The 22,061-nt window shown below is 38.9% G+C and overlaps 2 protein-coding genes across 2 annotated transcripts in view; both read right to left on the bottom strand.

Moving 5' to 3' along the window:
- Positions 1-3,830: 3,830 nt before the first annotated feature.
- epas1a (endothelial PAS domain protein 1a) lies at positions 3,831-9,040 on the bottom strand. Its single transcript, XM_026351679.1, has 9 exons — positions 8,842-9,040; positions 7,784-7,950; positions 6,580-6,827; positions 6,402-6,486; positions 5,875-5,975; positions 5,616-5,779; positions 4,711-4,817; positions 4,454-4,622; positions 3,831-3,922 (listed from the first exon to the last, which is right to left on the bottom strand). The coding sequence occupies exons 1-9, from the start codon at positions 8,868-8,870 to the stop codon at positions 3,865-3,867; spliced, it is 1,128 nt and encodes a 375-aa protein (XP_026207464.1). The 5' UTR covers positions 8,871-9,040; the 3' UTR covers positions 3,831-3,864.
- A 271-nt stretch (positions 9,041-9,311) lies between these two features.
- The window catches only part of prkcea (protein kinase C, epsilon a), a 29,449-nt gene continuing 16,699 nt past the window's right edge, over positions 9,312-22,061 (bottom strand). The window contains exons 3-15 of the mRNA XM_026351567.1: positions 18,864-19,029; positions 18,739-18,773; positions 17,173-17,261; positions 16,743-16,872; positions 16,180-16,322; positions 15,528-15,630; positions 14,753-14,964; positions 13,923-14,096; positions 13,685-13,839; positions 13,301-13,439; positions 12,478-12,666; positions 11,663-11,809; positions 9,312-11,142 (exon numbers count right to left, since the gene is read on the bottom strand). Coding sequence (XP_026207352.1) covers positions 10,993-11,142; positions 11,663-11,809; positions 12,478-12,666; positions 13,301-13,439; positions 13,685-13,839; positions 13,923-14,096; positions 14,753-14,964; positions 15,528-15,630; positions 16,180-16,322; positions 16,743-16,872; positions 17,173-17,261; positions 18,739-18,773; positions 18,864-19,029 — 1,832 coding nt within the window. The 3' untranslated portion in view covers positions 9,312-10,992. The remainder of the gene's footprint in view (positions 11,143-11,662; positions 11,810-12,477; positions 12,667-13,300; positions 13,440-13,684; positions 13,840-13,922; positions 14,097-14,752; positions 14,965-15,527; positions 15,631-16,179; positions 16,323-16,742; positions 16,873-17,172; positions 17,262-18,738; positions 18,774-18,863; positions 19,030-22,061) is intronic.

The following is a 22,061-nucleotide window of genomic DNA, read 5'->3' as shown; positions in this document are numbered from 1 at the left end:
TTATGTTTTTGTCTGTCTGAATATTACATTTTATTTCAGGTACTTTTAAATAATAAATATATAAATTTATTTATAGAGCACTTTTCTAAACATATGTTACAAAGTGCTTCACAAGACAGACAAGAAACACATGTAGCCCAACAAGATCAAATGTTGCTCATACACATTTATTTAATTGCATTTTGATTTGTCTTTAAAAGGTACTATACAATTATGTGTTATATGGCTCTTTAGCAGGATCTAACTGGGTAACAAACCCGTTCTTTATCATGGGAAACAGAAATTTATTAAAGAACTTGAACTGTGAACTCTGCACCAGAGGCCAGTTCCATTCAAATGGGTCTTCACTCTTTCTTTATCCAGATATAGCCTTATATTACTTCCATAATAAATCAATGTCTCCCATAAAGGACAGTTAATAATTAAATAAAATAGGTAGGCAAAGAAACTAGCAATTCATTTCCTTCCTCACCCCACCAGTATTTCCCTGCCTCTGGTTTATCTTTAATCATATCACTCCTGGCTGTGCCTGTCTTGTTTTTCCCTCTGTGCACTTGCACACACTGATTTATCACGGTTGTGTTTCAAAGGGTGAGCGCTGTCCTGTCATTGGCTGAGCGCCTGACAACACCCATCCAACCAAAGGGGTGTGTCTGGGGAAGGAGAAGAGGGTAGCAGAGGATATGGGGTGGCTGACGTAAACACAGACCTATTCAGTCTGGTCACATGGTGTTTCCACTGGAAATGCAAGACAGTTTGGAGGAACAGAGACTGTCTATCCCTTCATGTGTGAGAAGGCTGTGAAAGTTTTGTGCCTGAAAATGGGAGTAGAAGGAAACCAAATCCTCCACTACCATGACCCTTTTACTTCCATCCACTGTGTCTCAGATTTAAACACAGGTTGAAACAGGAACTGTCAGGGTCACCTTGAAAACCATCATGCTCAATGAGAAAGTGTACGATTGCCATATTAATCCAATATAGTGTAAAAGAAAATCCTAAAGCAAAGTTAATGCAGAAGCAACAGTTTTATAAAATGGTTTTTGCCAAACCCTGTGTCTCTTTCATTAGCTAGGGTTCAAAATCAGCTGCGACTATAAATGAACACGGTCATGTGGAAGAACAAAAACATTACTGATAACAAGCGTTTTTTATTCCCTTCAAGCTGTTAACATTTGTCACAGTAAATGATCAGATTAAGCTTCAAAGAATAGAGTCGGGTTTATTTAGGGGCAAAAATAACACAACTAGACAGATTAATAAAATATACAGAATGCACAATAAACATATAAACTCATACTAAACTAACTCAGAACAAATATTTGGTCAATTTGTATTGAGAAACGTTTCACTTTTGAAATTAAAAACCTATTTTCACTTACAACAGATAATACATATTTTTATTCATCCTTCACCTTATCTTTATTGAATAGTATGGTAAAATTAATTTTTCAAAATTAAGCTATTGCTCTCAGGCCAGATATGATTATCTTTTAAATATTTTTAAAAAGATGCAGTTCTCTACAATTTAAAACAGTTTGTAATAATAAACTAAAAAGCACCTTAAAACTAAATCTATTACATGTGCTTAAATTTTAAGTACATGTATTACTGTACATGTTTGTTTTTACTTTCACTCTTACTCAAGTAGTTTTTCTCAGGAACCCTGAGATGTAGCCGTTGTGTAACAGGGATCCAAGTAAACAAAGAAATCAAATCAAACAAAGTCAATGCAGATTGGATTATTTTATATGTTTTAATGGGTTCTCAGCTGATAAATGGGATAACTGACCAGTCTTGACTTAATATGCTTTTTCAGAATAGCATCAGAATCTGTTTTGAAGTTATTTAATTCCCTGACGTAAGAAAAACATTTAAAGGACCAACGTTTCCTGCACAATGGGACAGAAGGGTCTGTGGCAGAATATTTGAGCTCATAAGACAAATGCTTGTGAGAAATAGAATATAGAAGACTACAGGCCAAAACATATTGGTCTAACAATGCAGTATTTTCTTTTTCCATGAATTTTAAATGTATGTGAAGATGTACCAGAATGTCCTGTTCTGTTCTGGAGTATGCATGGTTTGTTTCACCGACTTTGGTTAAACACTAGATGGAGCAAGTATCTTTCCATACATCTTGACGTTTGACTACAAATGCAAGTCCACTGAGGTAAACGGCACTGAGCTTCCTGGTTAAAGCAAAAATATACATTTAAAATTAAACATATAGTGCAAAACAATTAATATATAATTGCACTAGAATATATGATCTCAGAGCTGCGAAATTAAGACCAAAACTACCTTCATGTGCCGCTTATCTAAAGGTTATAGGACAATGGGTTCAAGACAGTGTATGTAATGCAGAATTATAGTGGTTTATCAGATATGTAAACAGGTTTTAGGAGCTTCTTTCTACCTTTTGAAGTTCTGCCTTAGAATACAGCTTGTAAAGCCTATTGTTCCTCAGTGTAGACAGTTGGGATTTTCCAAGCCATGCAAAACTTTCAAGAGGAAAGTTTAGAGGAAATATCCAAATTACTTACAGTAAAAGTAACAATACTGTAGTTTTCAAAAACTACTCAAAGTCTTTTCTTTTCAAAACATTGAAAATGTATCAAAATGTATTATTATTATATTATTATTATACTATAACATACAGTAATATTATAGGATTATTACTGATGCATTGATGTGTTTTTGCAACATTTTGATGCGGTACAGTAGTTAATGAAAATAGACTTAGTTTTGACTATTTCATATACTGTCAGCTAGTTTTATTTTTAACGTTGTTAACCCTGTGTTTTGGATATAAAATTAATCAAAGGTGTCAGTTATAAATAGTATAAAAAGTATTTTACTGAAACAAAACAAAAATAAACACAAACACAACCAAATTCAACCCAAATTTAGCAGATTATGTAGACATGTCCTGACATACAAAACTCCACATCAGTGCTTACAGGCAGACGTTTATAGTACAGGAGGAGACGTTTGTCTGTGTGTTTGTTCACAGGTGGTAAGAGGTCAGGTTGTTGCAATGCACCGAGCCAACTAATACGTTTTTCTCCAATATGTGCTTGAGCTGAAACTTGAAATAGTCTGTGTGTGTGTGTGTGTGTGTGTGTGTGTGTGTGTGTGTGTGTGTGTGTGTGTGTGTGTGTGTGTGTGTGTGTGTGTGTGTGTGTGTGTGTGTGTGTGTGTGTGTGTGTGTAAAGGCTAAGAGGTAAAAAGTTGAAACTGTTCCCACGAGAACTTTCCTATCGGCTGTCTTCATTCAGGAAGTTGTGGTTTTGACTTGCGTCTGCTCACATCTTCTCATCAGCACAATGCATATCTCTCTATATAGTGTGGTTGCGTGTATATGTGTGTGTGTTTGTGTATGTGCACTCTACGTCAGATGTCAACCCCACGTGTCAGGTGGCCCAAGAGGAAACCCTAAGGGATGTAAGGTCAGGCCTCGAGAGGTCATAAAAAAGTCAAACTTTAAATTTCGACTCTCACTACGCCCCGTCAACTGTCTCCAACCACAGCTCACACCTAAAGCTTTCAGTTTTCTTTGACGAAGGCAAACATCATGCTACAACGATTATGCAAAACGGTGTAATATATAACAAAACTCTCAGAAGTTAAAACTGCCTTTATGACAAGTTATCTTCAGACCATTTAAATATTTGCAGCTACATCCAAAAACTCTGTATCAGATAGTATAAATAAACATCAGAACTTCAGAAACAATCACACAGAAAGCTGTTTTCAATTTGTTTTATATTTATTACAAGTTTCTCAGAGAGAGGTAGAGCACATTGGTGTTTTTTTAGAGGTGAGGATTCAGTTGACTGTTCTTCGGACTGTGGTTCAGCTCTAATATCTGTGAATGGTCTGGTCCAAAGAGAGCTGCAGGGACGGCTCCTCCACTCCACTGTAACACACACATGCAAACAGCATTAAACCATGTATGATTTAAATTAAATACAGTAAATTATACACAAAACTATGAAAACCTTCTAATTTATGATGTTTTTACTTTAAACACCTTAAATTCTATTCAAGGAATTTAAAACATAAAGCTCTGCAGTTACAGCACCTACAGTTTATGACATTTTGGGCTAGCAGTGAGGCTAATCACAGTAGAATAATGTGAGAAATTTAGAACAAAATAATATAATAAATAAATAAATAAAAATAATAAACAAACTAATTATATATTTGACTTATGTCAAATGAAGTGATTCAGTTCAGTTAGAAGGTCACCGAAGGGACTATAATTGAGTAAATCCTCCAAAACCACAAACGTCAACACTAAATGAAAATCCGGCGATTCACCAAAATCAAAGCCTGTTATTAATTTAAAAAATCTAACAGTTGTGACAAAACATACCGCCTCACTGTATCGAGACAGTTTCAAATCTGGCCAAGTAGATTTTTTAAATCTCACAAATGACTCACACACCTGAGGACATAGGTAACGCAGAGGATGCAGAGCGGCTGGTGACCCGCAGGCCTGGATTTAGAGGGTCGGACGCTGGGGATGACGGCACTGTGACTCTCCACCCAGACGTAACCGCCACCTCTCACCAGCATCCTGTACTGCCCACTGACGGACTGGCTTTTCAGACACACTGCAGATGAGACAGAGTGGTGGAATAAAGTATTAACGGGTGTGAATGTCTGTGTGCTTCTGTAAGTTTGTGTTACTTCACTACTCACGGTTCAGATGATTTTTGGCCAAACAGTTTGTGTCCAGCGTGTGGCACAGATCATAGATTGAACGACCCAGCAGCTCGGCAGGACTGTAGCCTAAAAGCAAAGTCACCCTGCACAAAAAAACAATATGAATTTATTCATATTTATTTACTGGCTTCACTAACATAGTTCAAACTAAAATTCTGCTTGTCAAATCAGGACATATTAGATATTTTCTTCCCATCTGTGCCACACAGCTGCAAGTTTGGAAAAGAATCTGAATTATGTTGTTCCTGTTAAACTAAATGTCCATCTTAATGACGTAATAATAATATAAACTGACACTAGAAATTATCAGAAAGCCACAGAAAGCCGGCTATTGATTCACCTTGACCTTGTTGTTTTACCTCATTTTGGTGATTAGAATTGAAGTGAATTAAAGGGCATAAATATGGAGTTTAACAAATTGTCCTTCCTTTTTTTAAAATAATTTCGTAACATGCAACATTGCAAAATGAAATCACAACTCTTCCTTATTATATACTTAGAAAACGACTTGTACTCAGTTTGCAGCTACAGTGTTTTAAATAGGTTACATTATATTATTTTATTAATAGACATTCATCCTTACAGCTGCTTATGCTGTAAAGGGTCATGGGGGTCATTTGGTGAGAGAAGGTGCCCTCCTGTTTAAAGGCACCCATCTGCCAAGTCCATCTTACTACACCACCGTTTTTATTGAAGCTAATTCTTACACCCCTAACATTTTACAACCTGATCTCATTTAAAATCTAATTATACAGAATGACTGCGTTACTATCACATTACTTCACTGACACACAGGCCTTGCATTTTAAATAAATACTAACTCTGGGTGTATATGAGTGTGTATGTTTTCAAGAGTGTGTGTATCCATTTGTGTAAATCACCTCTGGTCACAGTACGTGAACCTCATGTCCATGCTGTGCTGACTGGTGAAGGTGTGTGTGCTGAGGAGTGTGTGCGAGAGGGGCAGAGGCTGGCAGGTTAGCAGAAGGCAGGAAACTGAACATGGGACAATGCACACCTTCACGTGGCCCTGACAGTGCAGAACCTAAAACCACATAAGAAAAACAGGAAAACAGAAAATAAATGTTATCTCTTTTTTTGATTCATCAAGTTTTTCAAGTGATGTTGTTTCCCACCAACCTTCCACGTAGCTGACTTGAGGTTGGTGCTTCTTCCTCTGTGTGTCAGAGCACTTTTTATCCTCATGACAAAGTCCCTCTTTCCCCCACACCAAACTTCCTCTAAAAAACAGGTAATTTAGTTCAATTCAATTTAATTTGTATAGCGCTTTTTACATTGACTTTACACAACCAAAGAAACTATGGGGGTTTATGAAGAGTGAATGTGTATGAATCATAATAATCAGATTGTCCCTGATGAGCAAGCCGAGGGCGACAGTGGCAAGGAAAAACTCCCTGAGAGGGCAACAGGGAACCCATCCTCATATGGGTGATCACCTACTATGTGTTGGGCAGCAGGCAGTTCAGTATAACAGTTGATTTCTTTGAGTTAATATGGAGTCCAGTTCGTTATTGGAGGCTCAGGTGGACTTTAGAGCAAAATATGGATAAACCTGTTCACATCTGTTTGTGATCTCTCATACAACCACATACTGTGCAAACCAGACTGAACACAAGATGTTCACACACACACACATACACACATACCTGCTGTTAGCCGTAGATTATTTCTGATTTCTTCATGGTCACACGGGTGTGCAAACTCGAAAATACTGTGTCCCATCAGCTCAGTCTGTCAGAAAACATAAAATACTCATATTATTCAATTCGTATTGATCCGGAAAGCTTGTCAACATCATTCATGTAAAGATATAAATGTGTGTACCTGTGTCAAACCCATATACTTGCTGACATTCTCAGACAGGAAGATCATGTCTCCCTCAGTTGAGATAACCATCACAAATCCTTCCAGGATCTTCAGGTACAAGTTTGTTTCCTCCAAATTGTTGAGTTCCTCCCTCTCTTTCTCCTCATCATCACATCTTCTGTCACACTTTTGCCGTTCCTCTCTACCTGGTACCATTTGGCCATATTTTACTGTTTGGCTAGCTTCTGCTCTTGTCCCGGCATTCACTAAAACAGCAAAAAAAAAAGAAAGTGATTTTATTGATTGTGCTTCTTTCAGATTTTCCTTCAGTTGGATGTGAAAAAATGCTTCCTTCATGGGAAACTTGTCTAGTCAAGTTCACAATTTCAGTGGGTTTGTTATTTATGGGAACTATGAACAAAGGATGTGGTGAATTTGTGATCAATTCGTGTGCTCGACCGTGTGTGTGTGTGTGTGTTCTAGGTGTTATTACTCATGTTATCAAGGACTTCCTCTGTCTAACACTCATTTTAAACCCACCGGCCTCGTGACAACAGTTTACCTCAACAATCAGATGTCACAGAGTGAAACATGCTTTTTCTGAAGCAGAACATCACTCTGCAGAAACATCAGTTGTGGAAACCCAGAATTTCATCATTAACTGTATTTTTTTCAAGATATGCAGTATTTTGGAAGAATTAATTCTCTCAAAGCTGTAGCTTACACGTCTCTGAAAACCATGAAACAAAGCTGCAATTTTAATATTTGTATTGTAATATTAGCCAAAGCGTCTTTGACGCAGTTCACCAACTCTTTTTTTTTTATTCCACCTGCCATCTACAATCGTTTTTTACATTTTTAAGGTATTAATTTGGTACTGACTGAGTAGGCTCAACTGATTATGGTTTAATTAAGTGAAGTGGATTTCACTTGGAGTATTTGTGATATGAACTTCTGTTTGCATTATTTAAAGTACAGCTTAAGGTGCATTTGTTTTGTTAGTTGGTATTTTATTAGTTGCTATTTTCATGTCAATACTGTGAGAATATATTTGTTACTTTTTGGTGTCTTATATATGAAACATACAATATAATAATTTTTAAACGTATAAATATAGTTTATGGTCATTTACGTATGATTTTGAAGCGATTTTTTTTTTTATCCATGCGTCTGCCATGAGCAGGTGTAAAATGTGACCAGCATGTGCAATAACTAAGGTTACCTTTGAGCAGTGTGTGCATGCGTATGTAGCTGAGGGTGAGGCGAATTATGGAGGGTTTGTCCAAGTGGGATCGGATAGAGGGCTGGAGAGGCAGGAGATGAGACAAGTCTCCGAACACATCAGACTCAACTCGTCTCCTCCTTCTGGCTGCTTCTCGGCTGATCGCCCTGAAGAGAAAGGTCGAATGAAAACACAAGTTAGAATGAGAAACAGCTCGAGAAAAGCAAATCAAACAAGTAAACACTGATATACACTGCTACAAACATGTCACTGTTTAAGTATAGAAGACATGAGTAAATGCATCCAGTACGTTACCTTCAAGTGCTACGCACTGTAGTTGTGTATGGGCTGATTAGAAAATATTATAAAACCATAATTATTATTTTTTTCTTTGTTACTGCACTTTCTGAGCACTAAAGAACAAAGAACCTAACATACTTAGACTATTACATCTTCCTATTGTTACTGATGGTAATTTAGATTAATTTAATCACATTTTTCCACAGATTGAAGTATGTCAAGAGGAGAACCACAGAGGTGGAAGATGAAGCGCTTTTATTCCATTTTAAATACAGTATATTGGATTCTGTTCAAGATATTGATATCTCCAAACCTTAACTCTGCATGATCTCTGATAAATGGTCAAGTTTCAGAGTTCTCAGAGTTAGACAGAATTTCTCAATCTGCACCATGCAACACTTGGACTAAGAAAACACTTGTGAGTTAGGAAATCTCGAGTTTTACATTATTTTTTACTTGTGGTTAAGATAATTTCACTTGCATATCAGGGAATATGCTTTTATTCTTAATTGGGGCTATGTTATGCTTAACTTTTTTATAAAGGCTTTGAGTTCAAATCTAATGAACTTGTGGGGAAAGGATGTAGGGCACTGACATTATCTAAATGCCTAGTGTGGTCAAATTATCATCTTTAGTCTAGCACAATCCCAGTAAGTCAATTAAATCTTAAAACCAATTAAAAAAAGAACATGTTTAAAAATATGTTAAAAGACGAGTCAAATGAACTGTAAAAGTAACAGTGTGCACAGTGGCTTTACCTTCTCTTCTCCTTGTCAGCAGTCATCATGTCCAACAGGCATCTAGAAGCAATCTCATGATGAACAGTGTGAGTTCACAGCACAGCAGGGCTTATCCCCACTACAATTATCACCATCACAGGTAGCCTAATTAATCAGAGAGGCAATTGGCGGTGCCAAATGCCAAAAGACAAAGTTTCCCGCACAGCACAAGCGTGTTAAACAGACTCCAGCAAGTGTGTCCTCTCCTCCCTGCATGTGCATCACCTACAGGCCTCCAAAATTGAGCACAATGATAGGTCAGCTAGCCTTTCCCCTCCCCTTCCCTCTCTCTACCCCACCCTCTCATCTCTTATTCTTTCATGCAAACTTTCAAGAATCCCGTAGATCTGCCTCTGAACAGCAGGAGGTGAGAATCGGTAAAAACGCCCCAAGGAATAAATCAATAATTTAAAAAAGAGGAAGGAAAGAAGACACAGAGAAGTCTAGAATTGATGTAGACAGCTCAGTGTTTTAATGGAATCAGATCAGACAGGACTAGCCTGGCTGTTGCACTACATTTTGGCACAGAATAAGATAGAAGTGTGACCAGGAACAGCCCTACCCCTGGGTGCACAAAGCTTCACTACACACCAAATCTACTGCACACAGAGCAACCAGCTCATCCTCAGATCACTGTACAGTATATGCAACAACAGTCCTTCTGTGTGTATGTGTGTGTGTGTGTGTGTGTGTGTGTGTATGTGTGTAAGAGAGTAAGAAGAGGAAGGAGGCAAAGGTGAGAGTCATCTGTATGTACTCTTATGTGGTGTGTGTGGTGTGTGTGTTTCAAATGAGAGGTAATTCAGCTGCTGGTTCTCCACATTTCTTTTCAACCGGCTGTAACAGAATTATTATAGTATAGTTGTAGTATTATACACAAAGGTTTCCTCCAGATACACTTTACAATAATAATAATAATAATAATAATAATAACAATAATAATAATAATTACAATAAAAAAGAGACAGAGCAATAAGAAAAGAAGCCATTCTTGAAAAAAGCAAATGTCAGAAAAGCAAGTGGTTTTGGCTGAGAGAGATGGCTGCAAGAGGTGGAAAAGGGGAATTGGTGCTTTGGAGAACAGGGGGAAGGAAAAGGGGCTGAAAACACTGATGGTAACTATAGAAACAGAAATGCTGAAGACAGAAAGTCACACACCAACGGGGATGGGAAAAGAAAATCACACATTCACACACATGAAAATGTACATTCACAAAAACAAAAAAAAAATCACCCACAGGCCAGCACATTCACACCAGCAGGGCAGACGCAGACTCTGAAACTAGCAGATGGAAGAAATAGCTGGAAACTGGGCTTTTCACTGCTACACAGGCCGCCTGTAACTCTCTGCTCCACATAATTAGTTCAATAGCCTGTAACTTGTAAGTTCAACATTCACTTTATACACACAGGAGAACAGATGATGAGCGAGATGAGCGAGATCTCAATCATACCACAAACAAAAAAAAACTAACAAAAATAACACATGAACAAACCAAACTGTAAAATATATAGATAAGTCAGGGTATTGCACAAAAGGTATTTGGCCCTAACTGGTCCACAATAAGGACAGTAATAACACAGGTAGGGTGCTTGTCCATGCGCCACGACTCTCCTTTACTAGCAGACAATACCAACACGATACAGCCAATCAACACAGGCTATATACAGGCCTCTACACCCAGCACCTTCAGTCCATATGTGTACAGGTGCCAGGGAGAGAAGCAGTGAATGTGTGTGTTTATGTGCATGTTTGGTTGTCTGAGCGTGTGCGGCATAGCTGTGTTTGTGTGTGTGTGTGTGAGAGAGCGTAGAACTTGGGGTTGTAGTGTGTGAGTCTGCATTGAATGTCTACACGCGGGAATGTGTGTGAAAGCATGTGCACATATTCATATTCATATTCATATTATATTCATAATAAACCCAGGCAACAAGAACAACACAATGCAAATAAAGAATATTCCAAAAGTAACGACATCCAATAGCTTCAAAGTAAAGGAGTGACTGTGTGTGTGTGTGTGTGTGTGTGTGTGTGTGCATTGGTGTGTTTCGTAAAGGGATTTATGGTTCTACACATGTATGAGTGTCAGGTTTAGTGTTTCTGAATCTCTGTGTGAGTCTGTGTGTGTGTTAGGTCTGTGGGTCCTCAGGGGCACAGTAAGAGAAGTCTTTGAACTCCTCCTGGTTGATCTGTCGGATGATGGCCTCATCGGTGGGCGTCAACACGGGGTCCTCCTTGGTGAAGTCCTGGTCAAAGTTATTCACATCTCGTTTGGTCTTCTGCAGAGACACACACACACATACAGAGGGGAAAGATGTCAGGGGAAGAAATTTCGCTACAGTCCAGTGCACTGAAAGTGATATTAGAGCGACACCTTCTGACCACACTGTTAACTGCATGTGTGCTTCTGACAGACAACTCGGCTAAGAGTTTGAAAAATACATCTCAAGAGCTACTGCATGACCAATATCACAGCAAGATAAGGTGATACAAGATAAGCCTTTCCTCTTATCCTTGTTATTGCATTTTCATGCAAATTACTGAACCTCAAATGTGCGGTTGACGTATTAAAATCTCAGTATCTAACATCTAACATATTCAGTGGTGGTGCCACTTTTCAAGTATTTTCACTATGTATTGGATGGGTGGAGTTTCTACTGTTCACTTTTTTGCACTTTAGAGAATAACATAAACTCACAATTCATATTTTTGCAGTTTGGTGGGGATGTAAAACGTTACTGACCATTTCTGTATGTGACATGTTGAGTGAGTGTGTGTGTGTGTGTGTCTGCTTCTTACAATTCGGGGTTTAAAGGGTGGTTTGACTTTTCTCTGCTCCAGCAGGACCCAGTCGATCTCTCTGAAGAAGGCATGGGTCTTGATAGCTTCCTCGCAGCCTTGGCTCACCACGCAGCCCAGACGCTTGGCCGGGTTCTTGGTCATGAACTACACACAAACACACAGTCACACCAATGGTACAAAAGATTTGGAATCATATTGTCTGAAAACAAGCCCCTTTAAAGGGTGCTAAGCTGGGGTTTCTCCTATAAAACGACAAGGACAGAAACAGAACGAGGGGCTGAGCAAAAAGCATTTCAGTGCTAATAATAGAGCTGAGGCATTAATGGTTCTGTGGATGGTAAAATCAAAGTGGCGTAATGGCAGAGTGATGAAACAGGTCAGAGTGCTGGTGTTATTTACTGTCACTCAAAGTAGCGTCGCTTTTGTTCTGCTGTCTGTTCAGTACTGTGAGAGCACTTTGTGATCTATTGTGGTTTTATGATCGCATTGTTATTACTTTAACCTCTTTGACTGACTTTTTTTATTCTTCTCAGCGTCAGAGTAAAGTGCGTTGTCACACCTCTATGTTAAGTGCACTTTGAATTGCAGTGCAGTTTGATTTGATCTGAGGATAAAAACATGAATGAGTGTCGCTGCAATGACCACAGAAGAGTGATATAAACCTAAAACTAGTGAAATATATAGGCATGAAGTGAAATATTGTATTTTGTGTATGCATTCTCCTTTTACTATTATATTGTTTATATTTTGTTTTTGTTTTTTTCAGATGGTCAGATTATACAGGCAGAATTATAGTGGATGTTGACATGTACCGCTCTAAGGATAGATACGGCTTCTTTGCTGAGCCACACAGGATACAAGACATCGTCATGGAGAATGGACTCAAACAGGTCGTCTTCATTATCAGCTTCAAATGGGGGCTGTCCGGCCATCATCTCATACATCAGGACCCCCAGGGCCCACCAGTCCACAGAGGCTCCATACTCCTGCTCCTGCAGGATCTGAAACCAACAATATGATATAATTAAACAGGATGAATGATATAACACCAACATCCATCTTCAGCATGTAACATGCTTCAACACAGGTCATCTCATTTTTACCGTATTCATGTATTTCTTAAGCATATCTAATTTGGAATGTAACTTATGCAAACTAACGACAAACTAACTAAAACAATTAAAAATTAGAAACCTGAATTTAACTGTGAGAAATGCAACAGAAGAAAAACGTCTTCAAAAATGTTAAATCCTAAAGAACCAGTTTTATACAAAATAAAATAAAACATTATTTTAATGATCAGTAGAACTAGTCAGCCTGTGAAAACGAAGTTGTATATCATTCTGTGTGACTTGATTTTTATTTGGAACAGAAATTCTGAATATCTCAACCCCCGCTGCATCAGTTTTTAACTTTTCCTTTTTTAGTCTGCTTCCTGCAACAGTGTATAATGGGAGTACCACTTTATTTATATTTTATATTTATATACTGTACAACTATATTCCGGCTGCTTAACAAAAAAAACAAAGGCACAGACACCACAGAGAAGTGCAAAACATCAGAGCAATGTGGCCAAACTTTATAAAATCAAGGATTATGGTCAAGTTAAGTTCCAGTGGGCTGAATTTAGCTCACCTCAGGTGCAATGTAGTCAGGAGTGCCACAGAAGGTGGTGGTGGTCAGTCCGTTCATGATGCCCTCTTTGCACATGCCGAAGTCTGCCAGCTTACAGTGTCCCTCTGCATCCAATAATATGTTGTCCAGCTTCAGATCCCTGTGAAAGACACAGATGCGCACACACACAGAGAGAGAATTAGTACCATCTGGTTTCCACAGCAGTTGGGCTCACAGGGACAAGTGAACATGCAATGCTCAATTAAAGTGTGAAACAAGTTGTCATACACCTTCTGTTATGTTCCTGATCACTAAACTTTTTATGAAATTACCTAATAGTACTTAGTTCTTCATTAAAGCTATAATAGATAAGGGTGTCCTATAGAAATAAAGTGGAGCATTTACCTGTAGATAACTCCATTACGATGCAAAAACATGAGGGCTGAGGTGACTTCGGCTGCGTAGAAACGAGAGCGAGGTTCATCGAACTTCCTGGATCGCTGAATCTGGAACATCAGGTCTCCTCCGTTCACATATTCCATTACGAAGAACAAACGGTCCTGCGGAGAGAGAGAAGTCATGAGACTGAGAAATCAGAGCTTACCTATCTAATTTGCATGTGTGTACGGGCTGGTGGCCCTACCCGCGTCTGGAAGCAGCAGTAGAGCTGGGTGAGGTAGGGGTGTCGGCGGGCAAGGGCCAGGATGCGCTTCTCCGTCATGGTGCAGTCCACGTCATCGTCCTGCAGGATCACATCCTTCTTCAAAACTTTAACAGCGTAAACCTCCTCTGTTCCCTTTAACTCTGCAAGCATCACCTGGAGGAAGAACAGAACAGATGGATAAAACAAAAACATGAGGGTAAGAGACAGGAAAGAGGACACTCTTATCTGAACTATTCGACACTACTGCACAGTGATAGAAGACAGATAAGCATCTGATCTTACACTTTATGCTATATTCATAAAACATAGCTATAGGAAACTGTTGCTTATTTACACATCTAGCAGAAATATTATCAATGATTCATTATGTTGTTTATTAAAACAGCTTTCTGCCTTTGGACATTATGCTGTTTTACGTGTTGCGAACCAAAACTGTGAATTTGTGATCCATAAAATCAAAACAATGACCGGAAAGATCGAGAATCGAGGGGAACTGCAACAGCTTTTCATACAGACCAGTCATTTGATCATATCAAAATATTGATTAGTGCAGGTTTAAAGTTCACCATCACTATTTGTAAGGTATAAAAGTAAATTAGCAATACTTAGCAATTAGCAATAATTAGCAACAACTATTAACTGAAAACTATAATTGATTTATAACATCTGTCCCTCATGTTTGCTGACATCTCCAGATGAATCATCAGTTATGAATGACGGCAAACCTCTGTGGTGTTAAACGAATATAATCATAATGAACAGCAAACAAATAAACATCCCCCTCAAATGCCTCCTCTGTGTTTTCGCACCTTGCCGAAGCTGCCTTTGCCAAGAACCTTGATAAAGTTAAAGTCCTTGAGGCTTCTCCTCTGGACCTGTCCGTTCTCCCTGCCTGCCGTGGTGGTGGATGAAGAGGAAGAGGAGGTGGTGGAGGAGGAGGAAGATGATGAGGTGGAGGAGTGCTGGGGTCCCTGCTGGTCGAGTGACAGCGCGTCCTGCAGGCGATCTAACTCTGCCAAGTCTGTGGGTGTCATCGGAAAAGCACATCAGACATCAGCGAAACAGAGTCGACTGCCTTTTTTTCCCCTGTCAGTGTTCAGCTCGTTATTCTAAGAAAAAAAAATTATGTTACTCATTATTTGTTACTAATTACTTTTCAATAAACTTTAAAAAAATGTCCTCTGTTAAAACCTGCGATGAGTCAGTAACAGTATCTATGAGAAGGGTGATTAAATAGCAGCAGTGACAGGTGTTCTCGTCATCTTTTGGCTCGATACAACAAAAATTCTTCCACAAAGAGAAAGTTAACTTTTATTTCTCAGCTTGCAAAGTGTGAGAGGATGATGACTAACTGTGACAACCAAATGGTGGTGGGCGGTGAGGGATAATTCTTAGTTAATTCAAGTTTAGCCTCATTTCTGCAAGGACAACAACACATTGAAGTACTTGTTGTTTAAAAGGAGCAACAATATTATTACTAAAATCAAATGACTACCTCTTACTGGTAAAATGAACACATTAAAAGGCCTCTCAAAAGGCTTGTCTGCATGTTTGTGATCGTGTGTGTGTTTTGATCAGTCTTACCCTGCTGTGATGGGGAGGTGGGGACAGCTGGCTGGCTTAAGCTGTTCTCCTCAGTCTGAGAGAGTTCAGGAGGAGACTGGGGAGGGTCCTGCCCCGGAGTCAACTGGAGCGAGAAAGAGACAACATGATCATTCCTATGGGTTGGCCTCATAAATCGTGATCATGAGTCAGGGAGCTGAATCTCAGTTGAAGCACTTTGCGTTAGATGTGAAGATGCTACTCTTGTTTCTATATGGTTATAATGAAATCACTGGAAGGAGCTGTGTAGCTTAGCTTACCACTAACATAAACTTGGTACTCTTAGAAGGCAACGAAAATATTGATACACCAATTAAGCTGAAGCTGTTGTAATGAGCTGCTGTGAACTGCAGGCAGAAGGTGTGGTTGAACAGGGGCTGGTAGTAGTGTCTAGACAGATGCTTCTCATAATACCAAAGATGAATGATGACATCAGTAATAAAATTCAGCATATCTGCATATATATTGGAAAAACATCTAATCTATCTCCAAATATTCAAATTGTTTATCTGAACTGCAGAATGAGCCCTGTACTTTAATGTTTCAAATATTAAAATAAAAGCTTTATAATGCAAATATCCTCCTGTTGTGTGGTACTAACATGTGTACTGCCACAGTAAGAGTAAGTTCTTACCTTCCTCCTGCGCTGTGCAGTGTTTGAGATTTTATCAGGTGTGACTCCAAGGTCAGATAGGACCTTGGCAATTCCCCGGGCGTCCACACCACAATTAGGAGCTACATTAGTCTCACACCGCCTGTGTACATTCATCTTACATACTGAAAAACCACAAGGACAAAAGTTCAAAGTTTAAAAATTGTTTTTATATTTAATAATTTCAAACTGTGCTGGCTCAATAGTAAATGAGTTTCCTTTAATGTAAAGACCCGCTATTTTACCTATTATACCAGCCTCTGGAACAGATGCATTGTGTTTTAGGAACAGGAAACTAAACAAATAAAAGTAGTAGACATCATCTTAAAATCCTATAGTAGACTGGAATTTATTAAAGAATCAATATAATAAAGAATGTAAAATATTAAAAACTTTTTTTTAAAGCTCATCATAAGTTTAAATTAACATCAAAAATTGTATTTTATGGTAATTACAGCAGTCTAAAACTCAAAAATATACGCAATGTGGTTATAACCTCTTCCTGTGTGCTCACGCTGTAAATCTCCAGATGTGCATGAACTCACCTTTGCACTGCAGGCCCTGCCTCATGAGGCCCCACAGCAGGGAGCCACAGTGGTCACAGAAGGTGGGAACCTTGTAGTTGTGGATATTGAACTTATGGGGCATGTTAACACTGAACCGCTGTGAACCCACCTACAGAGGGAGACACACACACACACACAGTGTTTAGGAAGAGGGCACTGCCACACATTTGGAAGACTAAGACACGTGTCTAAAGTCTGTTTTCGGTATATTTGTCTTGAGTATTCCTTATTTATCTTAGTTATAAAATCTCAAGGCATTTTGCAATGTAATATTAAGACCTTGCTGAATTATATTTTTTAAATTGTCAATACATATTTCCCTTTTAATGAACACACAGGGTCCTGCCTTTCATTTCTACATCTAGATACTTTTTTCAGTATGTGTATTTGCATTTGTGATTGTTTGTACCTCCTCAGGTGTGTCCTCCTGCTTCTTCATCCCGGCACACTTGGTGATTATGAGCTCATGGCAACGCTTGTGGACGACACACGTACACACTAAAAGCACAGTATCGACAGGTATGAATACATTTTTACACATTTAATCATAAAAAAGCAACCAAAAACCTTGAGTTTTAGATTGTACAATTATTTAAGTGGATTGTTATGACCAACATTAATCTAGTTTGGCGGCCTATGCCAAAAAAATCAAACCATACAAAATCTACAAAAGCCTAAAAACAATGTGAACATTTTGACTTAGGCCGATATGTTGAGCTCAGATATCAGGAATTCTTACATAAATAGTAAAAGTGCAATATGTAGTTTCAACAAACACCAGTTGGATCACTGTTACTAACTGTCTGTCATCGTGTCCTGTTACAGGCCTTAATTATATTTGCAAATATGAACTGGAGGAAAGAATGATTGATGTACACAGTAGATGATTTCTAAACTAGCTGAATTATTAATATTTGTATATGATTACACATATTACAGCTTTTACAGAGGTGGCACAGATCGCTCAGCAGTCAAACCAATAATACAGGATGGTTCTGCACAAATCTGGGTTACTTTTTTACAATTAAATATTTATTAATTCACTAATTAATGATTAAAGTGTGGTTACAGTGTCTACATAGAGCACAATGACAGCATAATCAGCAGTCTGTGTTTACAAAGGGTGCATTCAGGTACAGTATTGAATGTAGGCCATCTGTGCTTTTGAGCAAGAAAATAGACTTAAGCTTACTACTAGGCATAGAAAATATGCTTCAATGTGGACACAAGAGAAATGTGTAGGGTTAGTTTGTAGGCAGCTGTACTGTGGACAAGCCACCTTTGTGTGGACAAGCCTTAAGGCAACTAAACATAGTTGGCTGGTGTAGTTTTGGAAAATTTATTCATGGTCATGGTAAAATATTTAAAGCAGCACACATTGTTTGTTAATGTGCTGCACCGGTGTGTGTGTGTGTGTGTGCTGTTTAAGGTACCAATGAAATACAATCCAGGAGGGTATAAAGGCTTTTCAAACGATCAGAGAATAGATTTTTCAAGTCTGGAAACTTTTTCAACCCTGGAAGTCAAGTCGATCTGAAAGCATCTTTATGCTAAGACAGCATGTTAGCATTAAAAAGTTGAATTCAAAAGACACACCTGCACCTCTTGCTGTGCTACATAAAAGGCTGAACTTTAATAAATTGAAACTGCATTGAATGTTTTACTGAATGTACATCAGGTTCAGTTTGATTATGATTCCACAGGTCAGTTAAGTAACACCTGCTGCAGAATTTCCTGGATGTTTGCATCAACTGAACTGAAATATAAGCAACACATCCTCATGAGCCATTTAATCTACTAGTATATTATGTGGAGCTTGGTGTAATGCATCTACGGCTCTGAGTGGTGATGGCTTGCAACCAAATCACAGCCGTCATTCAGCAACATGTAATCCCTCTTATGTTCTCACACCTAAATAATAAATGATGCGCAGTGTTACTTGAGAAATTGGAATCTGCCAGAGAAAAGTACTCACCCTGACACTGGTATCCCTGCTTTCCCAGCACGCCCCTATCACATCACACACAGAGAGTCAGCATTTCAGTCAGGTCGTTTTAATAATATACTGTACAGCTGTTAGAGTAAATGTGTGTTTCCTACCAGATAAAATCTCTGCAGTGTGAACAGTAGGTTGGTTGTCTCAGGTAGGTGGCCATGAACTTGTGTCCATTGACTTGATGGACGCGCCTCCGGACGGCGCCCTGCCGCCGGCGAGGACCGATCCTCTCTCGAAACACTCGCTCCTCATTGTCATTGGTTCCAGTGGCTGCAGAGAACAGACACAAGTCAATCAAAACAAATCCTCCTAGAGAGAGGTGTTTATGAGTAACTTTTGGATGAGAAGTATCCACACACATCACAATGCTGTAGCCGGTTTTATTTCCTAAGATGGTTTCTACAAATAAGGATAATTTGCATCCTGTTGCTTAAGATGTTTGATCATTCAATGGCCTCTCATCTTCCTTCCCCTCCTTCCTCCATGTATCTCACAAATACCCCACACCTACCAGAGGCCTATGCATACATCCGTGTATAGGCTATTTATACTTTGCTGTGTGGGCACCAAAACGAAGGACAGCATATTAAAATACTCCTCCTCAGCGAACACCATCCAACCAGCCGTTCCTTTCCTTTCTGCATCTCCCCGGAAAGATAAATGCTTTCCGAGGGTAACCTTAAGACAAGAGAACCACCTCCACTCTCACTCCCACACACACACACACTCCTTCTCTCAGCGCTCCTGTCCTAGTTTGCCTTTTCTTTCACTCTCCCTCCATCTCTCTCTCCTGGGTGCGTTATAGATGTGGTTACTGCTGAACCTCTCCAGAGTTCAATTACAGACAGGACGTCTAGGGACTCTGTTTGTATGTGAGTAGGTTTTTGTGAGCGGATGTGTGTGTTTTTGTGTATCTGTATGTGATAGTGGTGTTGGTAAGAGGGTGAGGGGGGCATTAATGGGATCACTTTGTTTTACATAATACATCATCCATCTGTCCTGGACACACACACACACCCTTACACAAGGGGGTTGATGAGGCATAACAGCAGTTAGGACTGATTGTCGTGGAGACAGACGTACTCTGTACTTACTGAATGACCAACTGCAAGATGGACGTCCAATAAACACACACACACACAGAAAATTCAGACACAAACATGTAGAGGACAAGCAGACAGCAACGACAGGGTAGAGGAAACACTGGCAATATCAACAAATATGACATACTGGACATGGATATAAAAATAAACAACAATAATGAGTAATGCTAATAAATCTGTTTAAACAAATCTACTGAAGTCAACTGTGTGGACACATACAGACATTTTACATGTCTTTTGGCTTTGGTTCTTTTGCAGCTTTTGAATTAGCAGCAAATGCTGAGGCTGAAGTGCTCACAGTGAAGCTGGACTGAAAGAAGAGTAGAGATAAACACAGATTTTTGCAGTACTAGTTTTACAGTATGACAAATTATTTTTAGTCATACTGTAAAACAACAACTATTTTATTGATACCCATGGGGAAAATGTTTTTGGACAGTTGCACATGGTTGATGACGTTCCAATGGGGTTTAAGTATCTTGCCCAAGGACACCTCTACATTAGGAGGAAGCAGGGACCAAACCACAATCCTGAAGTTGATGGACAACTGCCTTACCAACTGAGCTACAGCTACCCAGTAAACTCACCAGACTGCACAAATGTTAAGCTGAAGATTAAATGCTAAATTACTGTATATTTTACAGGTGCTTCAGTCATAATCCCCCACTGGCAGTTGGACTTGATTAGTAATGATGGTCTGAGTAACACTAATTTAAAGGCCAAACTAAGATTTCTATGGAAAAACTTGACAGATATCTGCAACGTCCATTACACATTGATATTTGGTTTGTTTATAATTTGTGTATTTTAAGGACACATTCAACAGCATCCTCACTATTTATACTGTTGACAAAGCCATTTTCTGAAACAGCACTTTTGCTTTCATTTTTGTTCATTAAGAGACCATAATCAAATTAAAAGGAACTGCTTAAAACATCAAAAAGATGTGGAGGAAATTTCATCCCTCTCTCACCCAGGCTATCTTCTTGAACATGACAGAATTAGACTGAGAGCAATGCAAAATAAAATTAGATGATATTTATAACTCTGAAGCAGAAGGGGCCTTTATGTGGAGGATGAGGAGGTGGGTGGAGGACAGTGAGATGAACTTGTCATATTTCTTTAAGCTTGAAAAATAGCATGCAAAATTCAATATAATTGAAAAAACTGAACACCGGTGGTCCTACTTAGCTGATCAATTAAATGACTGCTTAATTGGCAGATGTTTTGCTAACTGATTAATCATTTCAGTCATCCTTCAAGAAAAATACCAAGCATTTGTTCGTCCCTGCTTTTCAAATATAAACATTTAAAGATTTTCTTTGTTACATGGGAAAAAATTAAATGTGACTGCGTGTGTAAATGTTACGTTTGAAAAACATGGAATCTGCAGACTTTACTTTAGTCAGTAAACGTTATTTGAATTTATGTAATATGAAGAACACTTTTTTTTTTAGTCCAACATAGGAAGAGAGCAGGGAACCCAGAAACATAGAGTGAAAGAAGATGGCCAGGTTAGGTCAGATGTTTGGTTTTACTTCTTGAGACCAACAGATGCATTAGGATGGAGAGCAAAGTTGAGGAGGAAAGACAAAAAAAAAAAAGAGGAACATGTCCTTCCAGAATCTGAGGCTGCAGAGAACAGATTGCACCAGGGGAAAAAAATAAATCTGCTAAAAATACCACCTCTTCCTCTAGTTCTCACCCTCCATCTCTCCATCTCTTAGTCCTCTCCATCCCTCCCATCAGCGCACACACACACACCATTTGTTTTTATCAGCATACATTAACATGACGAGCACTCGAGCCAGCTGAATTCAGGAGTGGGCGGCGAGTGGGTCGTGAGGTCACCACAAAGTGTCCAATCATCGATGAGGAGGGCAAGACACGGATGCATGAGTCTGAATTTCTGTGTGTGTGTGTGTGTGTGTGTGTGTAATCCGAGGCTCAATCTCACCTACTATTTTAAGAATCTACTCCCTCTCTCTTTGCTCCCTACTTCTCCCTTTATCCGTCTTACCACAGACAAACTATACTCTAATACTGTTGAGCTCTCTGCAGCACCCTCTTTAACCAGTCTGCCAAACTATCTGCATATACACACACACACACACACTTATATAAATGCACACTGGAAGTGGAAGGCAGAGAATGGTTTCTATTTATAATCAGGTGTGAACATACACAGGTGCAGGTGAA

Source organism: Anabas testudineus, chromosome 19 (assembly GCF_900324465.2).
Source record: "Anabas testudineus chromosome 19, fAnaTes1.2, whole genome shotgun sequence".
Classification (NCBI taxonomy): domain Eukaryota; kingdom Metazoa; phylum Chordata; class Actinopteri; order Anabantiformes; family Anabantidae; genus Anabas; species Anabas testudineus.
Note: the sequence above shows the minus strand (reverse complement) of the source record. Positions and strands in the feature narration are given on the sequence as shown.